Source organism: Alligator mississippiensis, chromosome 6 (assembly GCF_030867095.1).
Source record: "Alligator mississippiensis isolate rAllMis1 chromosome 6, rAllMis1, whole genome shotgun sequence".
Lineage (NCBI taxonomy): Eukaryota > Metazoa > Chordata > Crocodylia > Alligatoridae > Alligator > Alligator mississippiensis.
The window spans coordinates 76,660,972-76,684,524 of NC_081829.1; the positions used below are offsets into that span (position 1 = coordinate 76,660,972).

General features: G+C 40.7%; 1 protein-coding gene across 2 annotated transcripts in view; it reads left to right on the plus strand.

The window, feature by feature from the left end:
* Positions 1–23,553, plus strand: part of TCERG1L (transcription elongation regulator 1 like) — a 241,673-nt gene that overhangs the window by 207,799 nt on the left and 10,321 nt on the right. Inside the window, exons 9-10 of one of the 2 annotated variants that reach the window (XM_019482906.2) lie at positions 6,826–6,892; positions 20,420–20,555. In XM_019482906.2, coding sequence (XP_019338451.1) covers positions 6,826–6,892; positions 20,420–20,555 — 203 coding nt within the window. Of the gene's footprint in view, positions 1–6,822; positions 6,893–20,419; positions 20,556–23,553 lie in introns of both variants that reach the window. The other variant, XM_019482905.2, reaches the window with a different exon arrangement.

Consider the following 23,553-nt stretch of genomic DNA (forward strand, 5'->3'; position numbering starts at 1 on the left):
CTGGCCATAGTCAGGAGGTGAGGGCAGGGGCTATGGAGTGGAGGTGACCCCTTGTCCTAGGTAAGATGTAAAACCGTGCCCTGTTGGGAAAGGGTGGTCTGGTGGGAGCCCCCAGGAAATGCCAGGCCACTTACCTCCCTAATGAAAGGTGGGTCGGGATGCCTTAAAACCCTAGCCCCACATCCCTGGTGGTGTTCTAATGAGCAAGGGGAGCCCAGGGCTCATTAAAGGAACCCTGAGACAGAGCTCAGGCAAAAGGAGGGACCTGGGACCATGATCAGGTGGCAAGGGAAAGTTGGAGGGTGCGAGTCAGACCCTGAGTGAGAGGGCTGATGAGTAAGAAAGACTCTGAGTGAGAGGGGCGATGAAAAGAGCAGCCCCATGAGTATGGATGAGTGCAGAGGCCCAATGGGGGCATAGTGGTCTGGCGAGGGGCTAGGAGCAAAATAGGCCTACAGTCATAGAATTGCTCAGTTAACTCTCAGGTGAGGGTAGCAGGAGACACCCAACAGACTGCACTGGGGCTGACCGAGGAGAGGAGAGCTAAGCCCAAAGCTGGGTGAGGCCAGGTGGGATGAGTGTGGCCCCTGAGAGAGGTCCATATGAAAGATGCTGGGTGAGAACCAGCAGAGTGAGTGGGACCCCAGTGAGAGATGGGTAGTGTGTGAGTGACCCTCTGGAGCTGTAGAAAAGAGATACAACTGTGTGTCCAGTTTGCTTCAGCCATAGGCCAGAGAAGTAACACTACAGTAACATCTGCGAGGCATGGGATCCATATAGGGAAGGTCAGAGCGAGTATTAGGCCCTTGTCAGCAGAGTGAGTAATGGGTAGCCTCCCGCCTTAGTAACAACTCTCATTTTTTTCCATAAATGTGTGGCAGGTGAGCAAAGCGGGTGGTTACCCCAGGAGCAGGGCAGCTGGCAAAGACCTGACGAGGGGAGGCCACCCTGTTACACACCTCATGAGGTTTCTTTTGTCTCCAATTTGTCTAGGTCTCTCTGAATCATAGCCATACCCTGCAGCATATCTACTACTCCCCCCAGCTTGGTGTCATTTGCAAACATACTGAGGGTACACTCCATCTCATCTTCCAGATGGTTGATGAAAATATTGAACATGCAAGCCCCAGAACCAACCCCTGGGGTACTCCACTTGATACTGGTTGCCAACTAGACATTGAGCCATTGATTACTAGCTTTTGAGCCCAATGGTCCAGCCAGTTTTCTATCCAACTTACAGTCTATTCATCAAATCGGGACTTCCTTAGCTTGCTTGCAAGAATGTTGTGGGAGACCAGATCAAAAGCTTTGCTTAAGTCGACTTCCACTGCACTCCCTGCATCCACAGATCCAGTCATCTTGTCAAAGAAAGCAATCAGGTTGATCGGGCATGACTTGCTCTTGGTGAATACATGCTGACTGTTCCTAATCACCTTCTTCTCTCCAAGTGCTTAGAAATGGATTCCTTGAGTAACTGCTCCATGATTTTTTCCAGGGACTGAGGTGAGGCTGACTGGTCTATAGTTTCCTGGATTCTCCTTCTTCTTTTTCTTAAAGATGAGCTCTATAATTTCCCTTTTCCAATCATCCGGGACCACTCTCAATCACTGTAAGTTTTGAAAGAGCCAGTGAAGCCAGTAGTTCTGCAATCACATCAGCTACCTCCCTCAGCACCCTGGGATGCGTCGCATCCAGCCCCAGGGGCCTGTATATGTCTAACTTTTCTAAATAGTTCCTAACCACTGTTGGCTGTTCACCTCCTCCCCAGAGTGTGCTGCCAGGTGCCAGGCCTGTGCGAAGTGGCTAATATTTGCTTCAGATACAGATTTGGCCAATTCATGGGACAGTGATTTGATTCAGTGATTTGAATCACTGTGCTGAATTGATTCAGCTGAATCTGATTCAGTGATTCTCTGCCAAACTGACCGAATCTCCAAATCAAACAGGACCCATTCCCCGCCCAGTCCCAGTGTCCTGGCTCTTTAAAAAAGAAAAAAAAAGAAAAGCCCTGCACTCACTGGATACCGCCAGGTGTGGGGGGTTGATCCCCGCTGTTCCCGACTGCCCTGTGTTGCGTTGTGGGGGGGCTCTGCCATGAGGCCCCAGAAGCCCCAACAGCCGCTGGCAGTAGCCAGTGAGTGTGGTTTGTTTGGTTTTTTTAAGTGCGGGGATGCTGGGGCTAGGCGGGGCTGCCATTGATGGGGCTGGGAGAGCGGTGGGGGTCAGGGAGCACTCCTGGGGGAGGCTGGAGGAGCAGGCAGGGGATGGGGCCTGGCAGGGGTCCCCCCCCATGGTCCCTTCCTCCCTCCCTCAGGCCCCCCCCCCCACTTACCGGCACGAAGTCTGGGTCCAGCTCCCTGCAGCAGAGAGTGGGGACTGCCCAAATCTACGAATCTCTCCAAATCGTTTCCAAATTGATTCGGAGAGCTTAAAATCTATTTGGACCTTTTTTATTGGTATCCTAACTCAATTCAGATTTGGAGATTCAGCTGTTGAATCAGGCCAAATTTCCTCTGAATCAAATTGGCACCTGAACCTTTGCACAGCCCTAAGGTGCAGTAATCTGGGAGCTGACCTTGCCTGTGAAGACTGAGATGAAAAAGGCATTTAATACTTTGGCCAATTCTGCATTATCTGTCACTAGTTTGCCTCCCCCATTCAGCAACCCACACGTTCCCTGATCTTCCTCCTGTTGTTGACATACTTGTAAAAACCCTTCTTGTTACTCTATATGTCCCTTGTTAGCTACAACTCCAATTGCACTTATACTTTCCTGATTTCATCTCTGCAAGCCTCATTAATACTATTATATCCCTCCCTAGTTGTTTGTCCATGCTTCCACTTCTTATATGCTTCTTTTGTGTCTTAGCTCATTGAAGAGTTCCCTGCTAAGCCAAGCTGTTTTTCTACCATACTTGCTAGTCTTCCTGTGCATCAGGATGGTTCATTCCAGCACCCTTAGTAAGGTTTCTTTACCGCACAACCAGCTCTTCAGTGCACCAAATGCACTATATTCATTGCCCTCCCTCCACTGCCCAACCTGGCTCAGCCACCGACTCCTCAGTTTACATCTTCCGGTTTATGTGTAATGTCTGTCCCTGGTCCTAAAGACCATGCATACTGGTATTAATGCAAATATGTATTATTAAGTTGTTTTAAATTCCCTAGTGCTTTTACTAAATACTTAACATACACTGAAGGTCCAATTCTCTTTTCATTGAAACCAAAGAGAATTTGGCCATTTCATTCAAAGGGTGGAGAATATGGTCTTAGATTCTTTTTGCCCCTTGCTTTAAGGAATCATGAATTAATGATATTTCAGCAAAGTGTATAATATTTATATTAAGAAATAATAGTCCAACATCAATACAGAAAAGAGAATAATGGGGTGGAGGAGGGAATGCAACAGCTAAAAAAACTCTGCGATGAAATATCACAATAGCTGAAGATTAAAGGTAGTAGCAGAGAACATATCATAAAGAAGGAACTATACACCAAATTGAAATGATTTAACTCTCTTTTAACATGGTATGCATTGAGGGTAAGTAGAAGTTAATGGCAACCAAAAACCCAGTTTGCTTTATAAAATTATGATAATGAATCAGTGCATTTTGAACATACTAATGAACTTGTGTTTTCACTAGCTATACAGTATAGTCTTCCAGTTCTCCACAGCTACTAAATTATTCTATAGAAAAACCTACAGAGAAATAATTTGAAGTCCTAGAAGATAGAGGACGGTAATCTAGTCTTGACATTATAAAGTCATTAATCAGGAGCTATTCACCCTGATGAGACAGCAATGATCATAACTTTAATAAACTCTCAAGATAGCAGTATGAAAACTTTCAATGCAGAGTACTTGATGCTGTTCTGAAAGACAATTCAGGTTAAAAATGACCTGAGTTTCAGGGCTGATTGGGCAAGTACAGTCCTACTTTTACAAAATGGCAGAAGTAGTAAAAAAGCCATGCTCAGCAGGCAGCAAGCTGAAATAAAAATCAATTGAGTCTTATCTGAGTTAAGCTTCAACAAGTTAGCGGGCATCTAAAACTGATCATCTGTAAAGCACTTTATTACACCATAGATAGCTCTCTCAAAGTTGACTAGGAGATATACTCTGTGATACACTTGACAGTTATTTGTCTCAATGTGAGAAAATGTTTCTTGAACAAAGAACCAGGAAAAGCAAGTGGCAAGATTAGAAGTCTAGATGGTACTAGTAAGATTCTTTGATTCTATATCTCAGCAGGGCCAAAAAAATATGCATCAATGACAATGAATGAGTGATTTTCTGAAAGTATGCATGGTTTAACTTAAAATATCTACTGAGAAAAGATATAAACACTCCATTTCATTCTCAAAAGAAGGCCATCCTTTGTTACATATAACTGTGATATTGGTATTCAACCTGTAAGTTTATAAAACATTCTGTATGGCTACTAGATTAAAAAAAAAAAGAAATATAATACAAAATGAAAATCAATCAGTATTCTTATTTCCATGGGCTGATTCAGGGCCTCAACTTAGACTTACATCCACAAAATTAGACCTTGCTTAACAGAACAGGGCTGGATGCTGCTTTCCTTACTGTTGACTACTTGCCTGAGGATTTACCTGAGTATGTTTACATTCAGTAAATTTTATACCTTTTACGATTTTAATTCAGTTGGATATTCTGAGAATTAAGATAAGATAGATTCAAGATCTCCCTCAAAAATCACGTTGAAAACACTGCACTGTTGTTGGATCCATTTGTATGGATATTCTGACTGCCTGGTGGACAACAATCTAGTGAAGGATTTAAAACTTTAAAAAGTATATTACTTGAGTTTAACCTCTCTGTGTATTCATGAAAAGGCATTCCATATCACATCTGATGAACTGTCAAACAACTTTAATTAGTTGATTAATTCTTTACAAGAGTTAAACTACACTAACTACACTAGTGTTAATTAGTTAAAGATTCACAGTAACAGCATAGTATCACAAATGAATAGCCACTTCCTATTAGAAAAATAAATTATAAATAAATGCAACAGTATATTTATGTGACAGGGTGTAAATATCTATTTAATACTTCCCATGTTACAGGGGTATAGGTTGTAGCTGTGTTGGTCTAAGGACATAGGTAGACAAAGTTCTTTGGGTAAAACTGATACATTTTATGATCAGAAGCTGGTTTAAACCTGTAACAGAACAGATGTTCAGTGCACATAAACCAGTTTGAAAATGGCTGAAACTGGTTTGAGATAAACCTGGTTGACTGTATTATCAGACTTAAGTGATTTGGCTCAAACTGGTGTATGCAATGTCAGTCCCAGACCCCTTGCTGGTTTAAGATAAATCAGACTCCCCCAGCATCCTGACATGTTCTCTGGGCTAGTCAGTATCCTCTGCTCCACAGCAGGGCTGGCCCCTCCCCTCTGCTCACTGACTGCAGCTCCAGATACTTGCAAGCTGCTTCCCACCTCCCCTCACCACTCACTGCTAAGCAGGAATTCCCCCTTCTCCTCTGCCTTATTGAGGAGGTGTCTGTATTAGCTAGCAGACCACATGCTGGCTACAGTCCCTGCTTAATCAACAGGTAGAATCAACAGGAAGCTGGTAATGTCCCTCTGTTGTTTTCTTAATGCAGTGATACACACTGAGTTAGGGGTGATAAACACTGTTATCAGTTCCCTGCTTGGCTAATCAGAGCATCCTGCCAAGGCCTGGCCATGCCCTCCCTCAGCTCAGTACTGTGGAAGGAAGGGAGGGTTGCTTTAGCCCCACACCGGCTTCTAGCCTGAGCCATTGTAGGCATGCGGCTGCATTTCTGGGATGTCTGTCTGGTTACAAAACTGATTTCACCTAGCCATGTTAAACTAACCTGCAAAAGTTGAATCAATTCAGGCTCAGGGTTTTTGAATATCTGTCCCTAGCCTAGAAGTGAAATTCTGATTCCATTAAAATCAATTAGAATATTGCAGTGGATTGCAAATGGGGCAGGGTTTCATGGGCTTACATAAGGTACTGACTCCTTCCATCTCTCTTACCTCTGAAAATCTGTTTTTACTTCAACCATGTTTAAATGCTTAGAACACTGAAAATCAAACTAGGCATTAAACTGAAGTGAATGCTAACAGCAGTTCATTTTTATTCAGTGCTGTTATGTTGAAAATTGTATTTTGTATACATGGAAATATCATGAAATACTTCAAAATTGCAGATATAGGTGTCCTCTTCATAAACTTCTCTTTATGATTAATAAACTCATCTTATACTTCTATATGAAAGTGTCCAAGCCAAATAGGAGTGATATATTTTCTTTTTTGTTACATTGTGAGTTTAGGGATCCATACTATCTGGATAACTTTGCTTCCATTCATATACAGTGTGTCAGATTTAATGAGTAAGCAACATTACATTTTAATATTATAGGATGAGAAACACAAAAAGAAGAAAAACAGTTCCAAATACAAGTGAGCTGTCTAAAATCATTCAGCTTGTCAAGACTGAAATAATAATCCTCCACAAGCATCTTTATGGCCATATTTTCCATTTTTTATCAATCAGATGTGAAAGAGGGACAGTAAAATGTAGAAAAAAATCACATCACAAATTTACAGTGAGCACCCCTTCAAGCCCCCAAAATGTTAGTTTTTATCACTTTAAGCTTTGAAGAGAACACCTGTAAGTATATTTTAATACAAAAATAGTAGAGATTAGTATTTTATGCAGGAATCAGTGCAAAAAGACAAGTGAAACAGGAGTTTGGTGTTTTTTATTTCTATTTAAATAGTCTAAATGTCTACTAATTGTAATTTATGTCTTTTTTAGCAGATAAGAGTGATAGTTCTTGTCCAGAGGATGTAAATGATGAGCACAGCACCAAAATCAAGAGAAATAAGTAAGTATTACTGTCTCTTACTTCACATGTGGCATAGCAAAAATCCACTACAGATGAGGCACTAAGAAACTAATTTGCTCTTCATTGCATAGCTATTTTCATGAATGAATTGTGATAGCAGTCCTTAAGATATTTATTCATTAGTCTGACCTCTTTGCACTTCAAAATACCCATTTCCTATAGACCTCAGCTATGCTTTTTTCACTGTAGATTAGTTATTGCAAAAGAAATGAATGATGAAATTAAACTTAGAGAAACTTTATTAATAGTAAGTAAATTGGGTGAAATCATTGACTTAACTGAAATCAAATAGGACTTTTGCCATTGACTTTCATGGGATCAGGATTTCAGTCATTTTTTTCTGCTGCTATAATGGGGAATACTCCACTGACTTTAATGGAACTACATATGTTCACACCAACAGTTGGCCTTTAATTGTTGGTGATTTCAAAGTGCTTCTGCTGTCGTTTAGATTTCTCCTTTGGTATGAATCTCTTCCAATACTTATCTGAATCTCCCTTAACCAGATAGGAAGAAAAACACTTACACAGAAAAAGTAATGGGAAACATCTCCATCTTAGGAAAGGGTCTAGGGAAAGGCCTTCTTGACTCACCCTTGCCATGAAGTATTGGTGATTTTAAATATAATCTTGGCTATGATACAATATTGGCAATATAAGATCTGTCTGTAAAATAGTTCTGTATACAGTACTTACCAGGTGATACACATGGAGGAATGCTGAAATTTAAAGAGATACAGGTACTGCATTTCCAAAATAGATACTGTACTGTAGAACTGAGTCTCTTTTCCACTACTCTGCCCTACTACTATAACTTATTGATATAACTGGCATTCCTCATCATTTATATCAATGTGAGAGGAAGATACAATGTTATGAATGAAATCCAGCCATTAATTAAGCCAATGAAAATGTTTCTATTTATTCAGTGATTTAATCCTATATGTAGAAATATATAGTTTCAATATCTGAGGGAGATTTTATTTTAAGACTTTGTTGTAAATATGCAAATCTCATACCTATACCTAAACTAAGAGATCCAAAATTCCAGACAGTGGAATTCCTCTTTCTTAGTAAATTCCAGAAAAATGTGCTTTATTCAATTTCAGAAAACTGATAATATAAAGCTTACTACTCAGAATGTCAGTAGGTCAAACAATGGCTCCTTCTATTGCCTACTTGTGAATAGAGATTATTGTCCCAGGATGGTTAGATTTCCATGACTTATTCATCTTTGAAAAGGTTAACACCAGGTCTTTTGTGTTTTCTTATCTTCTTTACATTCAAAGGAACACTGTCAAAACTGATAAACCCTACATTTGACCTTTCATCCTTCTTTTTCTTATAACTTCTTTGCAAAGTCTGTGAAAACCATCTTTCCTTTTTTCTTAAAACAAGCATGTGACTACCATTCAGGTTAAAGCAGTCAAAACCAACTCTACACTGGGATCCACAGTCCATAATTACAGCATAGTTCTCTCCATGTAGTTAACTCAATGGTTCTCAGCTATTTCAGATGGCATGCTGGGGCAGTGTGAGTGCTCAGGCACATGGTTAGCACCCCAGTGGTTTCAGCTTTGAGGCCATAGCAGAAGTGTTCATGGCAAAGTCTGTCAGATTCCAACAAATCTATGAATTCTGCTAAATACCTTGTCAGAAGGACATGAGAAGAGAAGGGACCATTTTAAATGCAGGGTATCACTCCATAACTTTTTTGAATTTGGTGTCATCCCCATTGAAAATCATTGTTCTGCTACGCCATCTTATGTCAGTGGTTCTCAGTGGGCTGCTGCTGCTATTGTCACCATCAGGTAAAAATGCCCAGCACATTTCATGCACAAGCAGATTGAAAAGAGTTGTGACATATGCATATTCTCCTACCTCCATTAGGGTTATCTGATAAGCATAAAGAAGGCAGGAGAGCTTACTTTTGCCACAGCCCTTTCTGGCATTGTCTCCCCATGCTCCTCCCAGAAACAGGTATTCCAGGGACAGTTCCACTTGGCCTGAATACCTCTGTTTCTGTCAAGAGAGGGGAACTCCTGCCTTCTTTAGCTTATCATCTAATCCTAATAGAGGCAGGAGTGTGTGCTTGGGCCACAACCCTTCCCAGTCTAGCTGTGCATCAGGCACATGGCAGTGGTGGGTGGTGGCAGTGGCTGTAGATCCCACACTTATTCTGTAGCACCCCAGAAAAGGTCTGGTGGCACCCCATTTGAGAACCACTTAATTAACTAGGGTAGTTGACTTGCCCTGCTTGCATAAATATGGATTCTGTAGTGAAATCTGGTCCTTCCTCATCTCAGCCCTCATTGTAGAGACAGTGTTGAACTATATGAACCATCAGCTATCTGTGCCACAAATGAATTGCACCCATAGCAAGCACACCTACATGAGATGTTTACTGCAGAGCTTCCTAATTAGCTCCTCAGTAAAGTCTCAATGTCTACATGTGTGGCTCTATTAAGCTGCAGGAAACTAATTAACTCTGCTGCATGTTAGTTCTTGTAAATGCAAATACTATCCTGCTGCGGTATTCTTTAGTGTGCAGCAACGCACATGTAGACGCTGACGGGGCTGGCTGGAGCATGAGAGTGCTTTAGTATGGGGTTGACTGCCAGCTAGCCCCACACTGGAGCACTTTTGTGCCCCAGCCAGCCCCTTCACAGCATGTTGAACCAGGTGGAAGCAATTTCAGGCTGGCAGGCTGACCCCTGGGGCTCCCTGCCAGCCAGGGCTTCTGTGACCCAGCTCAACATGCTGTGGTCCTGGGTGCATGTGAAGACGCAGCACAATGTGCACTGGGGTTTATTCATTTGCATTAATTTCATGTGTAGACATGCCCAGTGAGTAGTATTTGAAGGACAGAAAATAACACTTGTTCATCTTTCCTTTGAGGATATTTTAATGCACAAGCAGGAGGCTGCTGTCCGGGTTAGATGTATGTAGCAGGAGAGGAGAAAACAGGACATAACAAATGTATATTAAATGCTGTCAATACAATATGCTAAATTTTGAAGTTTGATAGCAAGACATTTTTTTCTTTTGCTTAAAAATAAAACTGGAACAAATAATACAATATAAACTTTTACAATACTTTAAGAAAACTTTTAAGTCTGAGGGACCCTTGCCCCCAAATTAACTTATTTTTAAAATTTCCTTTTTTTTTAGTACTTAAAAAGAATTAAAATTTTCCTCCTAATTAGGAGGAATCAAATCCTAGTTGCTTTCTACACAGAAATAGTCTTATCAAGTGTTCCTTCCACGTAGTCCCAGCCTCACAAAATAACTGCTGCAATGAATAAGTTTGTGTATCTGCAAGCAACAGCATGCTCAGCAGTTAGAATCATTGAACCTGATACCAGCAGCATTTGGAACTGAAACGCTGTTTCTTAAGAGTGCTGGGTTTCATATGCCAGCATGCTCATGTACATATTTCCAGCTGAGACCAGAACTGATTTAAAATCTGTGATACATAGCAGTACTTAGTAACAAAGACTGCTCAGTGACTTGCATGCAACACTCCTACGCGACAGAGATATCCTAGAAAGAAGCAACACTAGGTTGTATTCTGAAGGAGATTGAATACATCCCACTTTTCCTGATCAAAAGGACAAACACCTTTATTATAGTCAATATATTCACCATCACTTTCCCCTATGGAGACATCCAGCTCTGCTAATTCTTAGATATTGGATTCTCCTTGCTTGCTTTGAATTTAGTGCCATCAGGAATTCCAGTCAACATTCATCTGTCCCATTCAAGGGATGAGGCAGAAGAGTTCCTCATTTATACCTTTCAACCACATAAAGGCCAGGTGATGAGCACTCCTAGCACTCCAATCATGTAACTGGGCTAAACTGAATATATTATATTCTTCTACAAAATCTCAAGGATTGAAGGTCATGGCACATGTCATTTGTAGCAGTATCAGATTTAACTGTCTTCTTTATAGCCTGAGAATATTGCAATATATTATTTTTACAGTACATAGAAATATGCTAGCTGCCTTACAGGAAGCATACATTAGTGTTCTCAGCTGTGAAGCTAGAAGGGAGATAACTTCAAAGCAACCAGCGGCAGGTCTGTAATTCTCAATCTACTTCTCCATTAGATCCAGTCCAGGCATAATTTACAGAAGCCTCTGGGCTACCCTAAATACACAAGCTGGTTCTAAATTCACAAGCTCTTATATTGTTAGAAATACCTTTTCTATTGATTTTTATGACATCATCAATTTTATTTGTGATAGCAGAAATCCATCATTTGGGTTTTCCATTTGTGTGCTTGTCTCTTTTGGAAAACCTGAAGTCATATTCCTCACTGTGATCAGGATCCCAAGCTCCCCCTGCTCTGTCAAGTTGAAAGCTGCATACCCACAGACCTGCAGACAGCTGTGTAACTGTGGCACCAAGGGGAGTCAATCTAGTTCCCCCTATGCCACAACTTCAAATCCATAGGCCTCAGTCCTATATGTGGGACTGTGGGTATGGACGCTGCAAGTGCTGCAAGTAGGAATCAATCAGGAGCCAGGGGCATCCTAGCCATGGGACAGCCCTGGTGTTCAAAAGTATATAGTTTTTAGACCAGTTCCCCATGGCTCCTTCCAACCTAGCATTTTTAAATGCCTTTCCCCACAGCCCCCTAATGGGGCACATTGCAACATGTTCCTCCAAATGCCCATTTTCAGCATTGGGATTGGGGCTGTCCTGATCCTGATGCCAAGCCCTGTCCCAATGAGGACAGGCAACTGATTGTCAGACTTGGGATGGGCATGCTATAAGTTTAATTATGGTGCTATAAAAACAGGCCACAGAGATGTCCTATGTATTTTAGCGGACAAGGTTCTTTAGGTAAATCTGATACCTTTTATTAAACCAACTCAAATAGTTGGAAAAATTAGTAAGCTTTCTTAGCAAGCTTTCAGGAACAAACACCCTTTGATAGGCTGAGGAGGCATCTGCAGATGGTTTGCGCTCTTTGTGAATGAACTTCACTTCATCAATTTACTAAATACCAAAAATCATGGACTAAATATAGACATTGGATTTATGACACATGATAACCTGCCCAACATCTGACTCCCCAGGTAAACCCTCCACTTTTTGCCAGCTAGTCTCATTCCCTTCCTCCCACCCTCCTGTGTCTCTTCTTTTGACTACAGCTACATTCATTCCCCTTTTCCGTGCCCCGCTCCCCTGTCTCTCATCTACTGACCACCTCAATTTACATTTTAACTGACTGGCTTTCTTGCATACCTACTGGCCTCTGGCTGCTTTCCCACTCCATCCAGGAAGAGCACAGACCATCAGCAGATGCTTCCTTAGCCTGATGAAGGGTGTTTGTGCCCAAAAGCTTGCTAAGAATTTTTCCAACTATTTGAGTTGGTCTAATAAAAGATATCAGATTTACCCAAAGAACCTTGTCTGCCTGTGTCTTTAGGCCAACACTGCTACAAACTACACCCCTTCTACATATTTTGCCACTTTCTGGCACATAAATCAGTTGAACATGTAGCACTGTTACATTTATGGTGCACGTAATCTTAATTGCCTTATAAATTAAAATATTCTAGGGACCTTAGAATCATAAAACATAGAAACAATAGGGCTGGAACAGATCTCAGGAGGTCCTCTGGATAGTCCAACTCCCTGCAAAAGGCAGAATCATCCCTAAATGTTTCCTAATAAACCAATGATGGACATGCTATGACTTCTTTAGGTAATCTCTCTAGTACTTAATGATTCTCATAGTTAGAAAGTTATTTCTAATCTTGTCATATCAACCATGCACACAGAGAACATTCAACCACCTCTGTATATCATGCTTTCTGTGCCTGTAATAATTTTTATTGCTGTCCTCTGGACTCCCTCCAATCTGTCCACATCTTTATTGAAATGTTGAGCCCAAAACCAGACACAGTGGCCCTGGTAAGGCCTCACTAATGCTAAATAGAGTAGAAGAATGGCATCCTGTGACTTGCGTGCAATACCCCTGTTAATATACTCTTGTGGCTTATAATCACCTTCCAATCCACTATGACCCCCCGGTCTTTTTCTGTAATATTTCAGCCTAGCCAATTACTGCCCACTATGAATTTGTAAAAAATAAACTTATTTAGCAAAATTCTATTGTTCCTTGGACATGGAATAAATTGACACACAATATGCTTTATGATAATGTTAAGAATCACTTTCATCAAAGTTCAGCCATAACTCATATTACTTAAAACACAAGAAGCACTCGTGGTGCTCTGGCCAGGTGCTAGAAGACTGGAAGAAGGACAATGTGGTCCCCATTTTCCAAAAAGGGAGGAGGGAGGATAGATAACCAGGCAACTATAGGCCCGTTAGTCTTACTTTGGTCCTGGGGAAGCTCTTTGAGAAAATTATCCAGGAGCAAATCTGTGAGGGGCCATCACAGGTGATGATGCTCAAGGGCAACCAGCATGGGTTCATTAGTGGCAGGTCCTGTCAAACCAACCTGATTGCCTTCTACGATCAGATCACAGAATCACTGGACACAGGTGTTGCGGTAGATGTAGTCTTTTGGACTTCAGGAAGGCCTTTGACACTGTCTCCCACCCCATTCTCATTAAAAAGCTAGGCAACTATGGCATTGATGCCTACACAGTCAGATGGGTCACAAATTGGCTAGGGGGCTGCACCCAGAGAGAGGTGGTGGATGGGTCATATTCCACCTGGAGGGATGTGAGCAGTGGAGTCTCCCAGGGCTCAGTCCTTGGGCCTGCACTGTTCAATTTCTTTATTAGTGACTTTGACAAGGGGGTGAATAGCACCCTGTTCAGATTCGCTGATGACACCAAGATTTGGGGTGAGGTGGGCATGCTAGAAGGGAGGGACAGGATACAACTGGACCTGGACAGGTTACAGGGGTGGGCAAATGTGAATAGGATGGGATTCAAAGTGACAAGTGCAGGGTACTGCACTTGAGCAGAAAGAACCAGCAGCATACCTATAGGCTGGGGAACTTCCTTCTCGAAAGCACAGAGGCAGAAAGAGATCTTGGAGTCATTATTGATTCTAAAATGATCATGGGCCACCAATGTGAGGACACGGTCAGTAAGGCTAACCACACCTTGTCATGTATCCACAGATGCATCATGAGCAGATCCAAGGAGGTGATCCTCCCCCTCTATGTGACACTGGTCAGGCCATAGTTGAAGTACTGCATCCAGTTCTGGGCGCTGCACTGCAGGAGGGACGTGGCCAGCATCGAGAGGGTCCAGAGGGGGGCCACTTGCATGATCAGGGGTCAGCAGAGCAGACCCTACAAAGAGAGGCTAAGGGACCTGAACAGGGCTATGAAGAGAGGCTAAGGGACCTGTTCAGCCTCCACAAGAGAAGGCTGAGAGGAGATCTAGTGGCCATCTATAAACTTACCAGGGAGGACTAGAAGGGATTGGGTGAGACCATGTTCCCCCGAGCACATCCTGGAGTAACAAGGAATAATGGCCACAAGTTGATTGAGAGTAGGTTCAGACTAGACATCTGGAGGCACTACTTCACAGTCAGGGCAGCCAGGATCTGGAACCAGCTTCCTAGGGAAGTGGTGCTGGCTCCTACCTTAGGGTTTTTTTAAAAAGAGGCTTGATAATTACCTAGCTGGGTTCACATGAGCTTAAATTTGCCAGGGGTCATATGAGCCCAGTATTCATTCCTGCCCAGGGCAGGGGGTCAGACTTGATGATCTGCTCAGGTCCCTTCCGACCATACATCTATGAACGTATGAACCTATGAATCTATAAGACAGGAGAAGATTGCAGCAGCAGCCTCCTCTCATCTGGCACACAGATCCAGGGGCTCGCACCCCTGGGAGGAGTCCAGCACAGCTCTGCAGCCCTCCCAGGGGTGTGGGCCTCTGGATCTGCACACCGGATGAGAGGAGGTTGCTGCTGCTGCCTGAGACCAGCTGAAGCCAACTAAGCCCGGCTTTAAAACTCGAAATGTTTCAAGTACCCTTGTTTTGTTTTGAAGTCTTTTGTTTAATTTCAATTTTGCTGTTTTGAGCTCGAAACACATTGAAACAGCTTTGAAATGAAACATCCAGCAAAATTTTGCACAGCCCTAGTCTATATATAGTCCATGATTTTTTGTATCCAGGAGGTTGACGAAGTGAAGTTCGTAGGATCCTCTGTGAAAAGTGTTTTGTAAATTCCCTTTGAGGATTAGAACTAAGAGATTGAGAGAGAATTTTTTTTTGTGAGAAATGTGCCCCCACAGGTAATTGGGTATTCTTGTCTTTGATAGATTTCCAGTGTGAATTCATTCTGATGCACAGTCGTTGTTTGGTCTCTCCTATGTATTTTCCATCAGGGCATTTGATGCATTGGATAAGATATATTGGATTTCTAGAGGTGCAGCTCTAAGATCCAGAAATTCTGATGGTTCTGTTGTGGGGTGTAATAATTGTGGGGGTAGTGGAGATGTGTTGGCAGGTTTTACATTTCTTGTCATGGCATGATCTGGATCCATTTGGTGTGTTTTGGGCCAAAGGAAATTTCTTTATGGTAATGAGGCTAGCAAGGTTTGGTGCCTGTTTGAAGACTAGGATGGGTGGTTTTGGGAAGATCTCTTTAAGAACTGGGTTTTTTCTAGTGTGAGTTGCAATTATTTGAGGATTTTCTATATTAGTTTGAGGGAGGAGTGATATGTCATAACCAGTGGTGTCCGATTTGTGGTGGTTTTCTTTCTGTACTGTATCAGTTCTTCACATGGTATCTAGGTGGCTCTTTCAAGCATGCAGTCTATCTCTCTGGATAGATAGAGCCATTAGTGTTCTTGTTAAGTGAAAGCCTTCTTGAGATTTGTGAGGTGGTAATTGGTGTTCTCAGTGCAGATTTGATGGTATCTGAGGGCTTGGCTGTATATGAAAGCTTTCTTGGTATGTTTAGGGTGATTGCTGGTTCTGTGCAAGTAGGCCTACTGAATTAATTTTGAAGAGTTCCATTTTAGTGCAATAGACTTTTATTAAAACAGTTATTTTATTTCAGCCCTGGATCTTTGTTTAAAATTCTAATGGTTTTACATTCAAACAGCTAATTTTGTAAGAAGTTCTGTACACACCACTCTATTTTCATTTACATTTAAATACATTTTAATTATAGGACCTAAAATACTTAACAACAGTCTAATTATATTATATACAAAAGCAGCAGAATGTTACTTTATTTTAAATGTGCAAAAAGAATATCTTCAGATTATTTAATCTTAATTACTTAAAGACTCGGTGCAATTGTGAGTAGAGTTAATTTGTTTACTAAAATGATTTGAAAGTTCCTTTCATGTGAAGGACAGGATAACAGAAAGGGAGCTATTTAGGCTTTGGATAACACATGGGTCCCATTAACTTCAGTGGAACCTGAATATCTCCATCTGAAGGTAAAATATGGCCTCAAAACTGTAACTAATCAGATGAAAATTATATTTTACCCCTAAATTTAAGTGCTCAATTGTCAAGATTATATGACACTTTAGGATGAATTTGTTTGAGATCAACATTTTGTAATAGATACAATCAAGTTTGCCTTGGTGGGAAGAAGTGGAGATTTTTGTCTGATAGGTTTTCACTGGTCATCTTCAGAATTGAGACTTGGCTGTCATCTTGCTGTATTTGGTCAGTGTTGGATATAAAGAGTGTATTAAAGAAAATGAGCTATGATCATTCTTGAGATTAAGAAGTCTGTAACAGGGCAAGGAACAGCCCTGTTTCTTTGCTGCTACAAAATAGTGAGTGTGGGGGAGAGTTGGGTCAGGGGACAAGGCAAAGATAATTACTTAGTAGACACAGTTGAGAAGAGGGATTGCATCCAGGGTGAATGTTGCCTGATTAAGAGTCAGTGGCTATTAAAGTCCATGGCAGGGGGCTTTTCTTTTCCTGCTGGGGAATGGTGTGAGGAGAGTCAATGGGGAAAGCCAGGAGCAGCAAACCCAGTGCTGGAATGGATTGCTGATAAGACTGGCTTACTGGGTGATGGTAACCACGGTGACCGCCAAAGCAAAGAGGTGAGAGAGACACGGGGGAGATTGATTCTCAGGCAGAGAGAAGGTCCCATGGAGGAAGAATCTGCTGATACCTGCAAAGGAAGGAAAGAGAGTGAGACTAGAGGTGAGCTGACAGGCTCAGGGGAGTAAGTTGCATAGCAGTGGAGGGTGAAGGAAGACAGTGTGCTGTGAGAACAGCCAGGGTTATCCACAAGCTGTGGGGAATTCACTAATAAACCAATTTACTCTTATACTGCTTCTGGGGTGACTTACCACAACCTCTCTCATTGGGGAATTAACTTCTTATTCTTCCATCACTTCAAGGCATGGCAGGAGAGCCCCAAGGAGAGAAATTTCATTATTCACCCCAACACAGCCATGAAGTCTAAAGATTAATTTCCTATTAGGATGCGATTTTTACTCAGTGACCACATGTACGCGAGACTCGCTCAGTCATTTAGTACTTGTTGATTATTATACTGTATGAAGGAACGGCTTCATATCCTTCAGCCGAGGAATGGCCTTTTCATGATACTGACTGTGCGGTATCCCTAGACTACTGTGCAATAGCATCACATCATGCTTTCTGCCATGCCACGTTACTGCACAGTAGTCACAGACTGCTGAGCAACCAGCATCTTGTGTGGATGCAGTCAGTGATCCTTTTCCTGATGGAAAGTTTATAGTATTCAACTGCAAATGTTGGTACAGCTAAAGAAAAAGAATTATATGAAAATTAAAAAGTTGAGATAGTAATAGAGTACAAAATAAAATTATCTGTCTATATGTGTCCTTTTAACTATAAATTAAAATACTTTGTTGCATTCCTTTACTGTTAGAACTTTTTTCACTATAGTTTTTAGAGTGAAAATACATGAAAGACTCATGTGTAGAAACATCTTCTATTACCCAAACCAAAAGAGAGTGTATCTCTTGTGGATCATAGCTGATTGAATAATATTTAGTATTTTCATCAGTTTCAGCTTCAAACAAAATCTTTGGGGATACTAGAAATTGGAATTTAAGGTTCATGGATCATATTACAGAATATTATGATTTGGGGAAAATGAAAATTGCTAATGCAATATAAAAGTCATCAGCATAATATGAAGAGTGACAGTGCAATACTTTTGAATCCACTAATAATATATATAACAACATTTAGTGCAATTTAGGTGTAATACAATTACTGCAGGGACATAATATGCTAGGACTAATTGCATTATTGACTGACTGATGTAATTTATTAGCAAAAAAGTATATTTGAATGTTTTCCCTCTTTATATAGTTCAAGTTAGAGCACTTTGGAAATAAAAATGTTATTACATTCAATGGTCAAATTCTAAATTGGGTTTCTAAAGTTAATTAACTTCAATGAGACCTACAGCACCTCTAAACATTGGACCACTTTTATTAAAATGACAAAAGTAACAATAAGTACTTTACTTTTAGCATCCAGCTTTGAAAAATGTTGCCAATATGATCACATCTTTTGCCCTTTAATAAAGCAGGGCTTGAATGAATAGATGGCTTGTTACTGATAAATAGTAGAGATGAGTACAAGCCAGAACTGAACTTGTCCAACTCTATTGTTGCTGTTGAAATCCTGGAATCTGGTGTTTGCCTGCCTCCAGTTTAAATCTGAATCAAGTTGTCAGAGTCTAACTGTTATTGTCACCACAAGTGTGCTTATGGTGTACACTTCCTCAATCCAGGTACCTAGCTTCTCTGAGGTATATTAGCAAATGTCCTTGGATCCCTAGTAGATAGGTATCTGCATCACAACCCCTCCCCCCCCCCCCCAAATCCCCGCTTTCTGAAGTTACTGTTGTCCTGAAGTTTAGTCTCTAATTCATTTAGGGCTGTGCGGAACAGCACCATTTCATTATGACTTCCGTTTCACCATTTTGAAGGGACATTGTTTCTTTTTGATGTTTTGTTTAGTTTCCTTTCAAAGCACTGTTCCATTTTGTTTTTTTGAAACTGTTTTGCTGTTTCAATGCATTTTGCCATTTCACCCATAGGCTATAAGGGGGAATCATGTAACTACCTATAACTTTGTCATTTCTTGCCTGATTCAAATGAAAACAGCAGGGAGGATAGCCCCTTATGAAGCCACAAAGCCTGCAAGGTTTCAAGGAGATAGGTGCAGGGATTTCTGAGAAACTGCACCTCAAGATGCTAACAAGCAAAACTCATGACATGTATGACTTTGTGTGTGTGTGTGTTAAGGCGCACCCTCACTGGCACTGGGGCCCCAGAGCACTGGGATTGGAAGGGACCTAAGGGAGGGCTCACAGTCACTGGCCAGCTACACAGTCAGTGTCAGAGCAGTCCCTCCCTGCTCTTCCCTCTCCTTCTCCTTACTTTCTGTTTCTCTGCAAGCAAGCCCAGCTTTAGCTTTGTAACTCAAAACATTTCAAAACTTTTGAAATGTTTTGATTGACCTTGTTTCATTTTGAGGCTTGTTCAAAGCTTTCATTTAATTTGATTTCACTGTTTTGAGCTTGAAACAAAACAGCTAATGAAATTTCGCATAGCCCTATCCTCTATTACTGGAACTGTTCCCCACAAAGGTAATGTTAAAACAGAAGCAGTGTGGCTTATGCTACCAAGGAAGCACTTGGGCATGAATAAACAGTGAATTTTAGTAAAAAGTTGTTTTGTAGAAAAATTATTGATTTCTGGATTTAGTTAAAAATACATGGGCCAGATCCTCAGAAGGTAGGATGCAGATTGGTGTACCTCCACTGGCTTTTAACTGAGCTGTGCTAAAGTGCACTTGATGAGAAAATGGCCCTTATGTACCTCTGTTTGAAGTTTTAAGTAAATTGTTCATGTTCTCTTCTGGAATAAACATGGTAATGTTAGATGCATGGCAGTGACCCTTGTAAATGTAATAGCTCACACAATGGTAATTAATTATTTGGAAACCGCTATTTATTCCTATATGATATCTTTCTGGAAAATGGTTATCAGTTCATGCAAAGATTTTTTTGAACAGATAGAGGCAAGTTCTTCACTAGCAGGTCATGTATATGTGATAAAAAGCCAAATTACTTCCCCTAGGAGTGAAGTTATGGGATGCTTGAGAACATAAAAGGAAGATTATTGTTGACCTTTAAGCTTTCAAGAAAAAAACACTAACATGGCTTTTTCCAGTTTCTACTCTGAAATCTTCACTCCTTGACACATTATATAGAACTATGTCATTTGAAGCACAGTGTAATGTCTCGATTTTCAGTTGCAGTCTTTGATCATAGTCTAGTCATACTATACTTCCACATAAATGCTTGCCATCATCTCTTCTAAAGGATCTTCAAGATTCATCCCACTTTAATAAGCATATAAGATTTGACTTGGGTAGTGTCAATATTGCATACTGTATAAAAGAGAAATCCCATTTTTTTTGGAAATTTTAAGGAAAGTGGAGGGTTGAAAAGTGTACCCTTCTGTCTGTGTTTACTGACTTATTCCTGCTTCACTTTCTTACATGGGTAAAGAACAGAAGATTCCCAGAATGCTGATCAGGAGAAGGTTGAAGTTGAAGAGAAAAATGTAAAAACATCAGCACATCAGATTGTGCTTCCTTTAGAGGAGCGCATTACGCATTTCCGAGATATGCTTCTGGAGAGAGGGGTAAGAAATAAGGGTGATTAATATATTCCTTGTAAATTTTGACAATAGTATGTGCAATATGACAAATATAACAAGCATGCTATAACTCTAACTCCCACATTAACCAAGAGGTGCTTTTTTTCTCTTCTTTCTAATATACACAGTTACCATATATAAAGGAAATGACATGAAAAAAACAAATCAGAAATAATTGTTAAGAAATGTGACTGGTCTAAACCTTGAAATGAAGAGCTTAAGCATTTTGGCCATAGTGATGTTATGAAATTGTATTTTGGGGTTTTTTGGTGGCATATATATTTTCAGACAAAGATATATTATTTGTCAAAGAGTCTTTTTTAACCAAAATATGTAGGATTATAGCATAATCAACATTTGGCCATATGGATGAAGTATATATTAATGTACAGACAGAATAAATTAGTTATATCAGGTTATTTAATCAACCACATGGTTTGAATTATAGAATATTTACTGATTTTGAAAGGGACCTGATTTTTCTTTTTTAATACTGAAATTAATGCAGCTATATTTAACTGCTCACAAAAATGTGGTTAGACAAAAATGAGTTAGCCCAACACGGCTACAACCTACACCCCTGTAACACAAAAGTGTTAGCATTTATTCAACTGATTCTGTATACAGTTATTTATTTCCATAAAATGTTATCCATATGATTAAGAGCCACTTTACAAAATTAGGCCCTTAGTGTATCTTCCGGTTTTCTTAGTGATGGATTTGAGTATTAACTCGTGGTAGAAGTAAGCATCAGACTTTTACACTCTAATCCTGCAAACTGTTAGGTGTGCACATTTACAGGCATGTATGTTACCCCATGAAATTCAAAGGAGGTACTTTGGGAGCACACTGGGATGCTGCAGGCCTGTGCTGTAGCTTCTTTCTAGGGAGAACGTTTTACAAATGTTCACGCTCTCTCAGGAGAAAGTCTCCTGGGAGTGACTTAACCTTGCTTGTTCCCAGATTATGTTTTTCTGGGAGAAGCCATGTTTGGTCTAGGAGAAAAATGTTGAACATCTGTGTGCTCATAGTTTCTTCTGGGATCCTAGGGAAGTGGTGACTTTCGCAGGAGAAACTGAATGTCTGTCTTTGGCTACAGCTGCAGGGCCTTTGCTGTCTTCTCCATCACTGGGACAGTTTAGCAGCAAATGTTTTTCATAAGATATATACAGTCAGGGTAGAATAAAATGTCAAGATTGCATGATTAATGCTAAACTTAAGGTAAGGTCCTGGAGCTTACAGGGAGGAATGGAATCGAATGGGGAAGGTTCTATATGTAGCAGACTGCAGAAGGAGCACTTCAGGAGGAAGGAGTTTGGAGGACATTGTTCAATGTGCACATGGCAGGAATGTCAACTACTTTTGTGGCATTTCATAAATAGTTTTCTTTTAACTATTAGTCAGCACATGCTGTGTGATACACAGTGCCATAGCAACAAAGTTTGCAGTTGGGACAAAACCCCCAGCGGCCCACCCTCACCCAGCACATAGATTCGAGCGGTACACCCCTCCCCCGCCATGCTTGCCTAGGAGTGCATGCAGCAGGGGGAGCCACCCTCCCCCCATCCCTGCATGCCCCCCAGTGAAACCCTCATGGCTTCATCTTACACCCTGCCCTGGCTGGGCAGCATCTATTGGTGTCCCTTCATTTTGGTGGCCAGGGCTATTGCCCTGCTCGGCCCCACCCCTTGGTATGGCACTGGTGATACACAATATACCTAACCCAATTTCAGACCAAAACTCACAGTACAAGATCCCCAGTTGTTTTGGAAGTGTAATCTCCACTAATACAGTGCTCCCTTCAAATTATGTGACTTCTTTAGCTTGAACAATAGGCACTTGTGCTTTTATGTCCATAGGTTCCCAGGGTCATTCTTTACATTTACAGCTATCATGTTACAGAAAGAGGCACTGTTCATAACTGTTTATTAACCAATCCCTTTACATTGTAGAAGTCAGCTTATAACTTTGAAACTTCCTGGCTTCCAGTGATTTCTAGGAAAGCCAATTCATTTAGACCCACTTTGCATCATCAAAGGTTTCTTGTTTGATTGTTAATTATTCTGTTTTAATTATACTTCACACACTTAATTTTTTTAGTCATTTACTCTTCTTTGTAATTAGGTGAGGTGATTAGAATATTTTATGTTACTCCAGAGTTTTCTTTTAATGAACTAATTAACAGTGATGATATATAAGATGTCAGAGGCAGGCTAGGGATTTAACTCATATGTTTTGAGGATCTTGCATCATAAAACTTTCTGGACAAAGGTGAATCAGAAAATAGAAGACCTTTTCAAATCTAATACTTTGGCCCCATCAGCCTTATTGGGTTTAATGATGTTTCTAATACTGGGAATTTTGTTGCAAAGGAAAATACTCAATTGATAACTGAACTAATGGAAGTAAAGTAAGTGAGCCTAAGGCAATGGATGGATACTGGTAATTCTGCACCAATGGAGACAGAATCTGTTGCTTGGCCATCTTAGACAATTCCCTGAAAGAATGAAGAACAACGGAAACATATTTGAGGACATCAGGAAGCCTTTTTGGAATTTACAGTTTAATAATATTTACTTAGTTTGTGCTAACACTTAAAGCATTGATCCTTTCCAATAACAGATGGAGACTGCAACTCTCACAAAGAGTACATGGTCTAAAAGGGCAAGACCAGTATTGCCTATTAGAATTTTTCTCTTTTCCATAGTTTGTGTATATACTTGTTTGGAATGAGCTGACTTTTTATACTGTTACCAAATGCCATTGGTTCTTAGCAGCTCAAATTTAGCCCCTTTTAGAAAATATGTAATAATGTAATTTAGGATTTCATTATATTTATGGGAGTCAGTGGAATGCTGGGTGCAAAATTTGGTGAACAGTGCCTCAGTAACATCTGTGGAGGGCTCAAGGAAGGAAGCATTATGATTGCTACATAAAGTATAATGACTCTTGGGTTATAGATATCAGTTCTTTTGTGCACTCA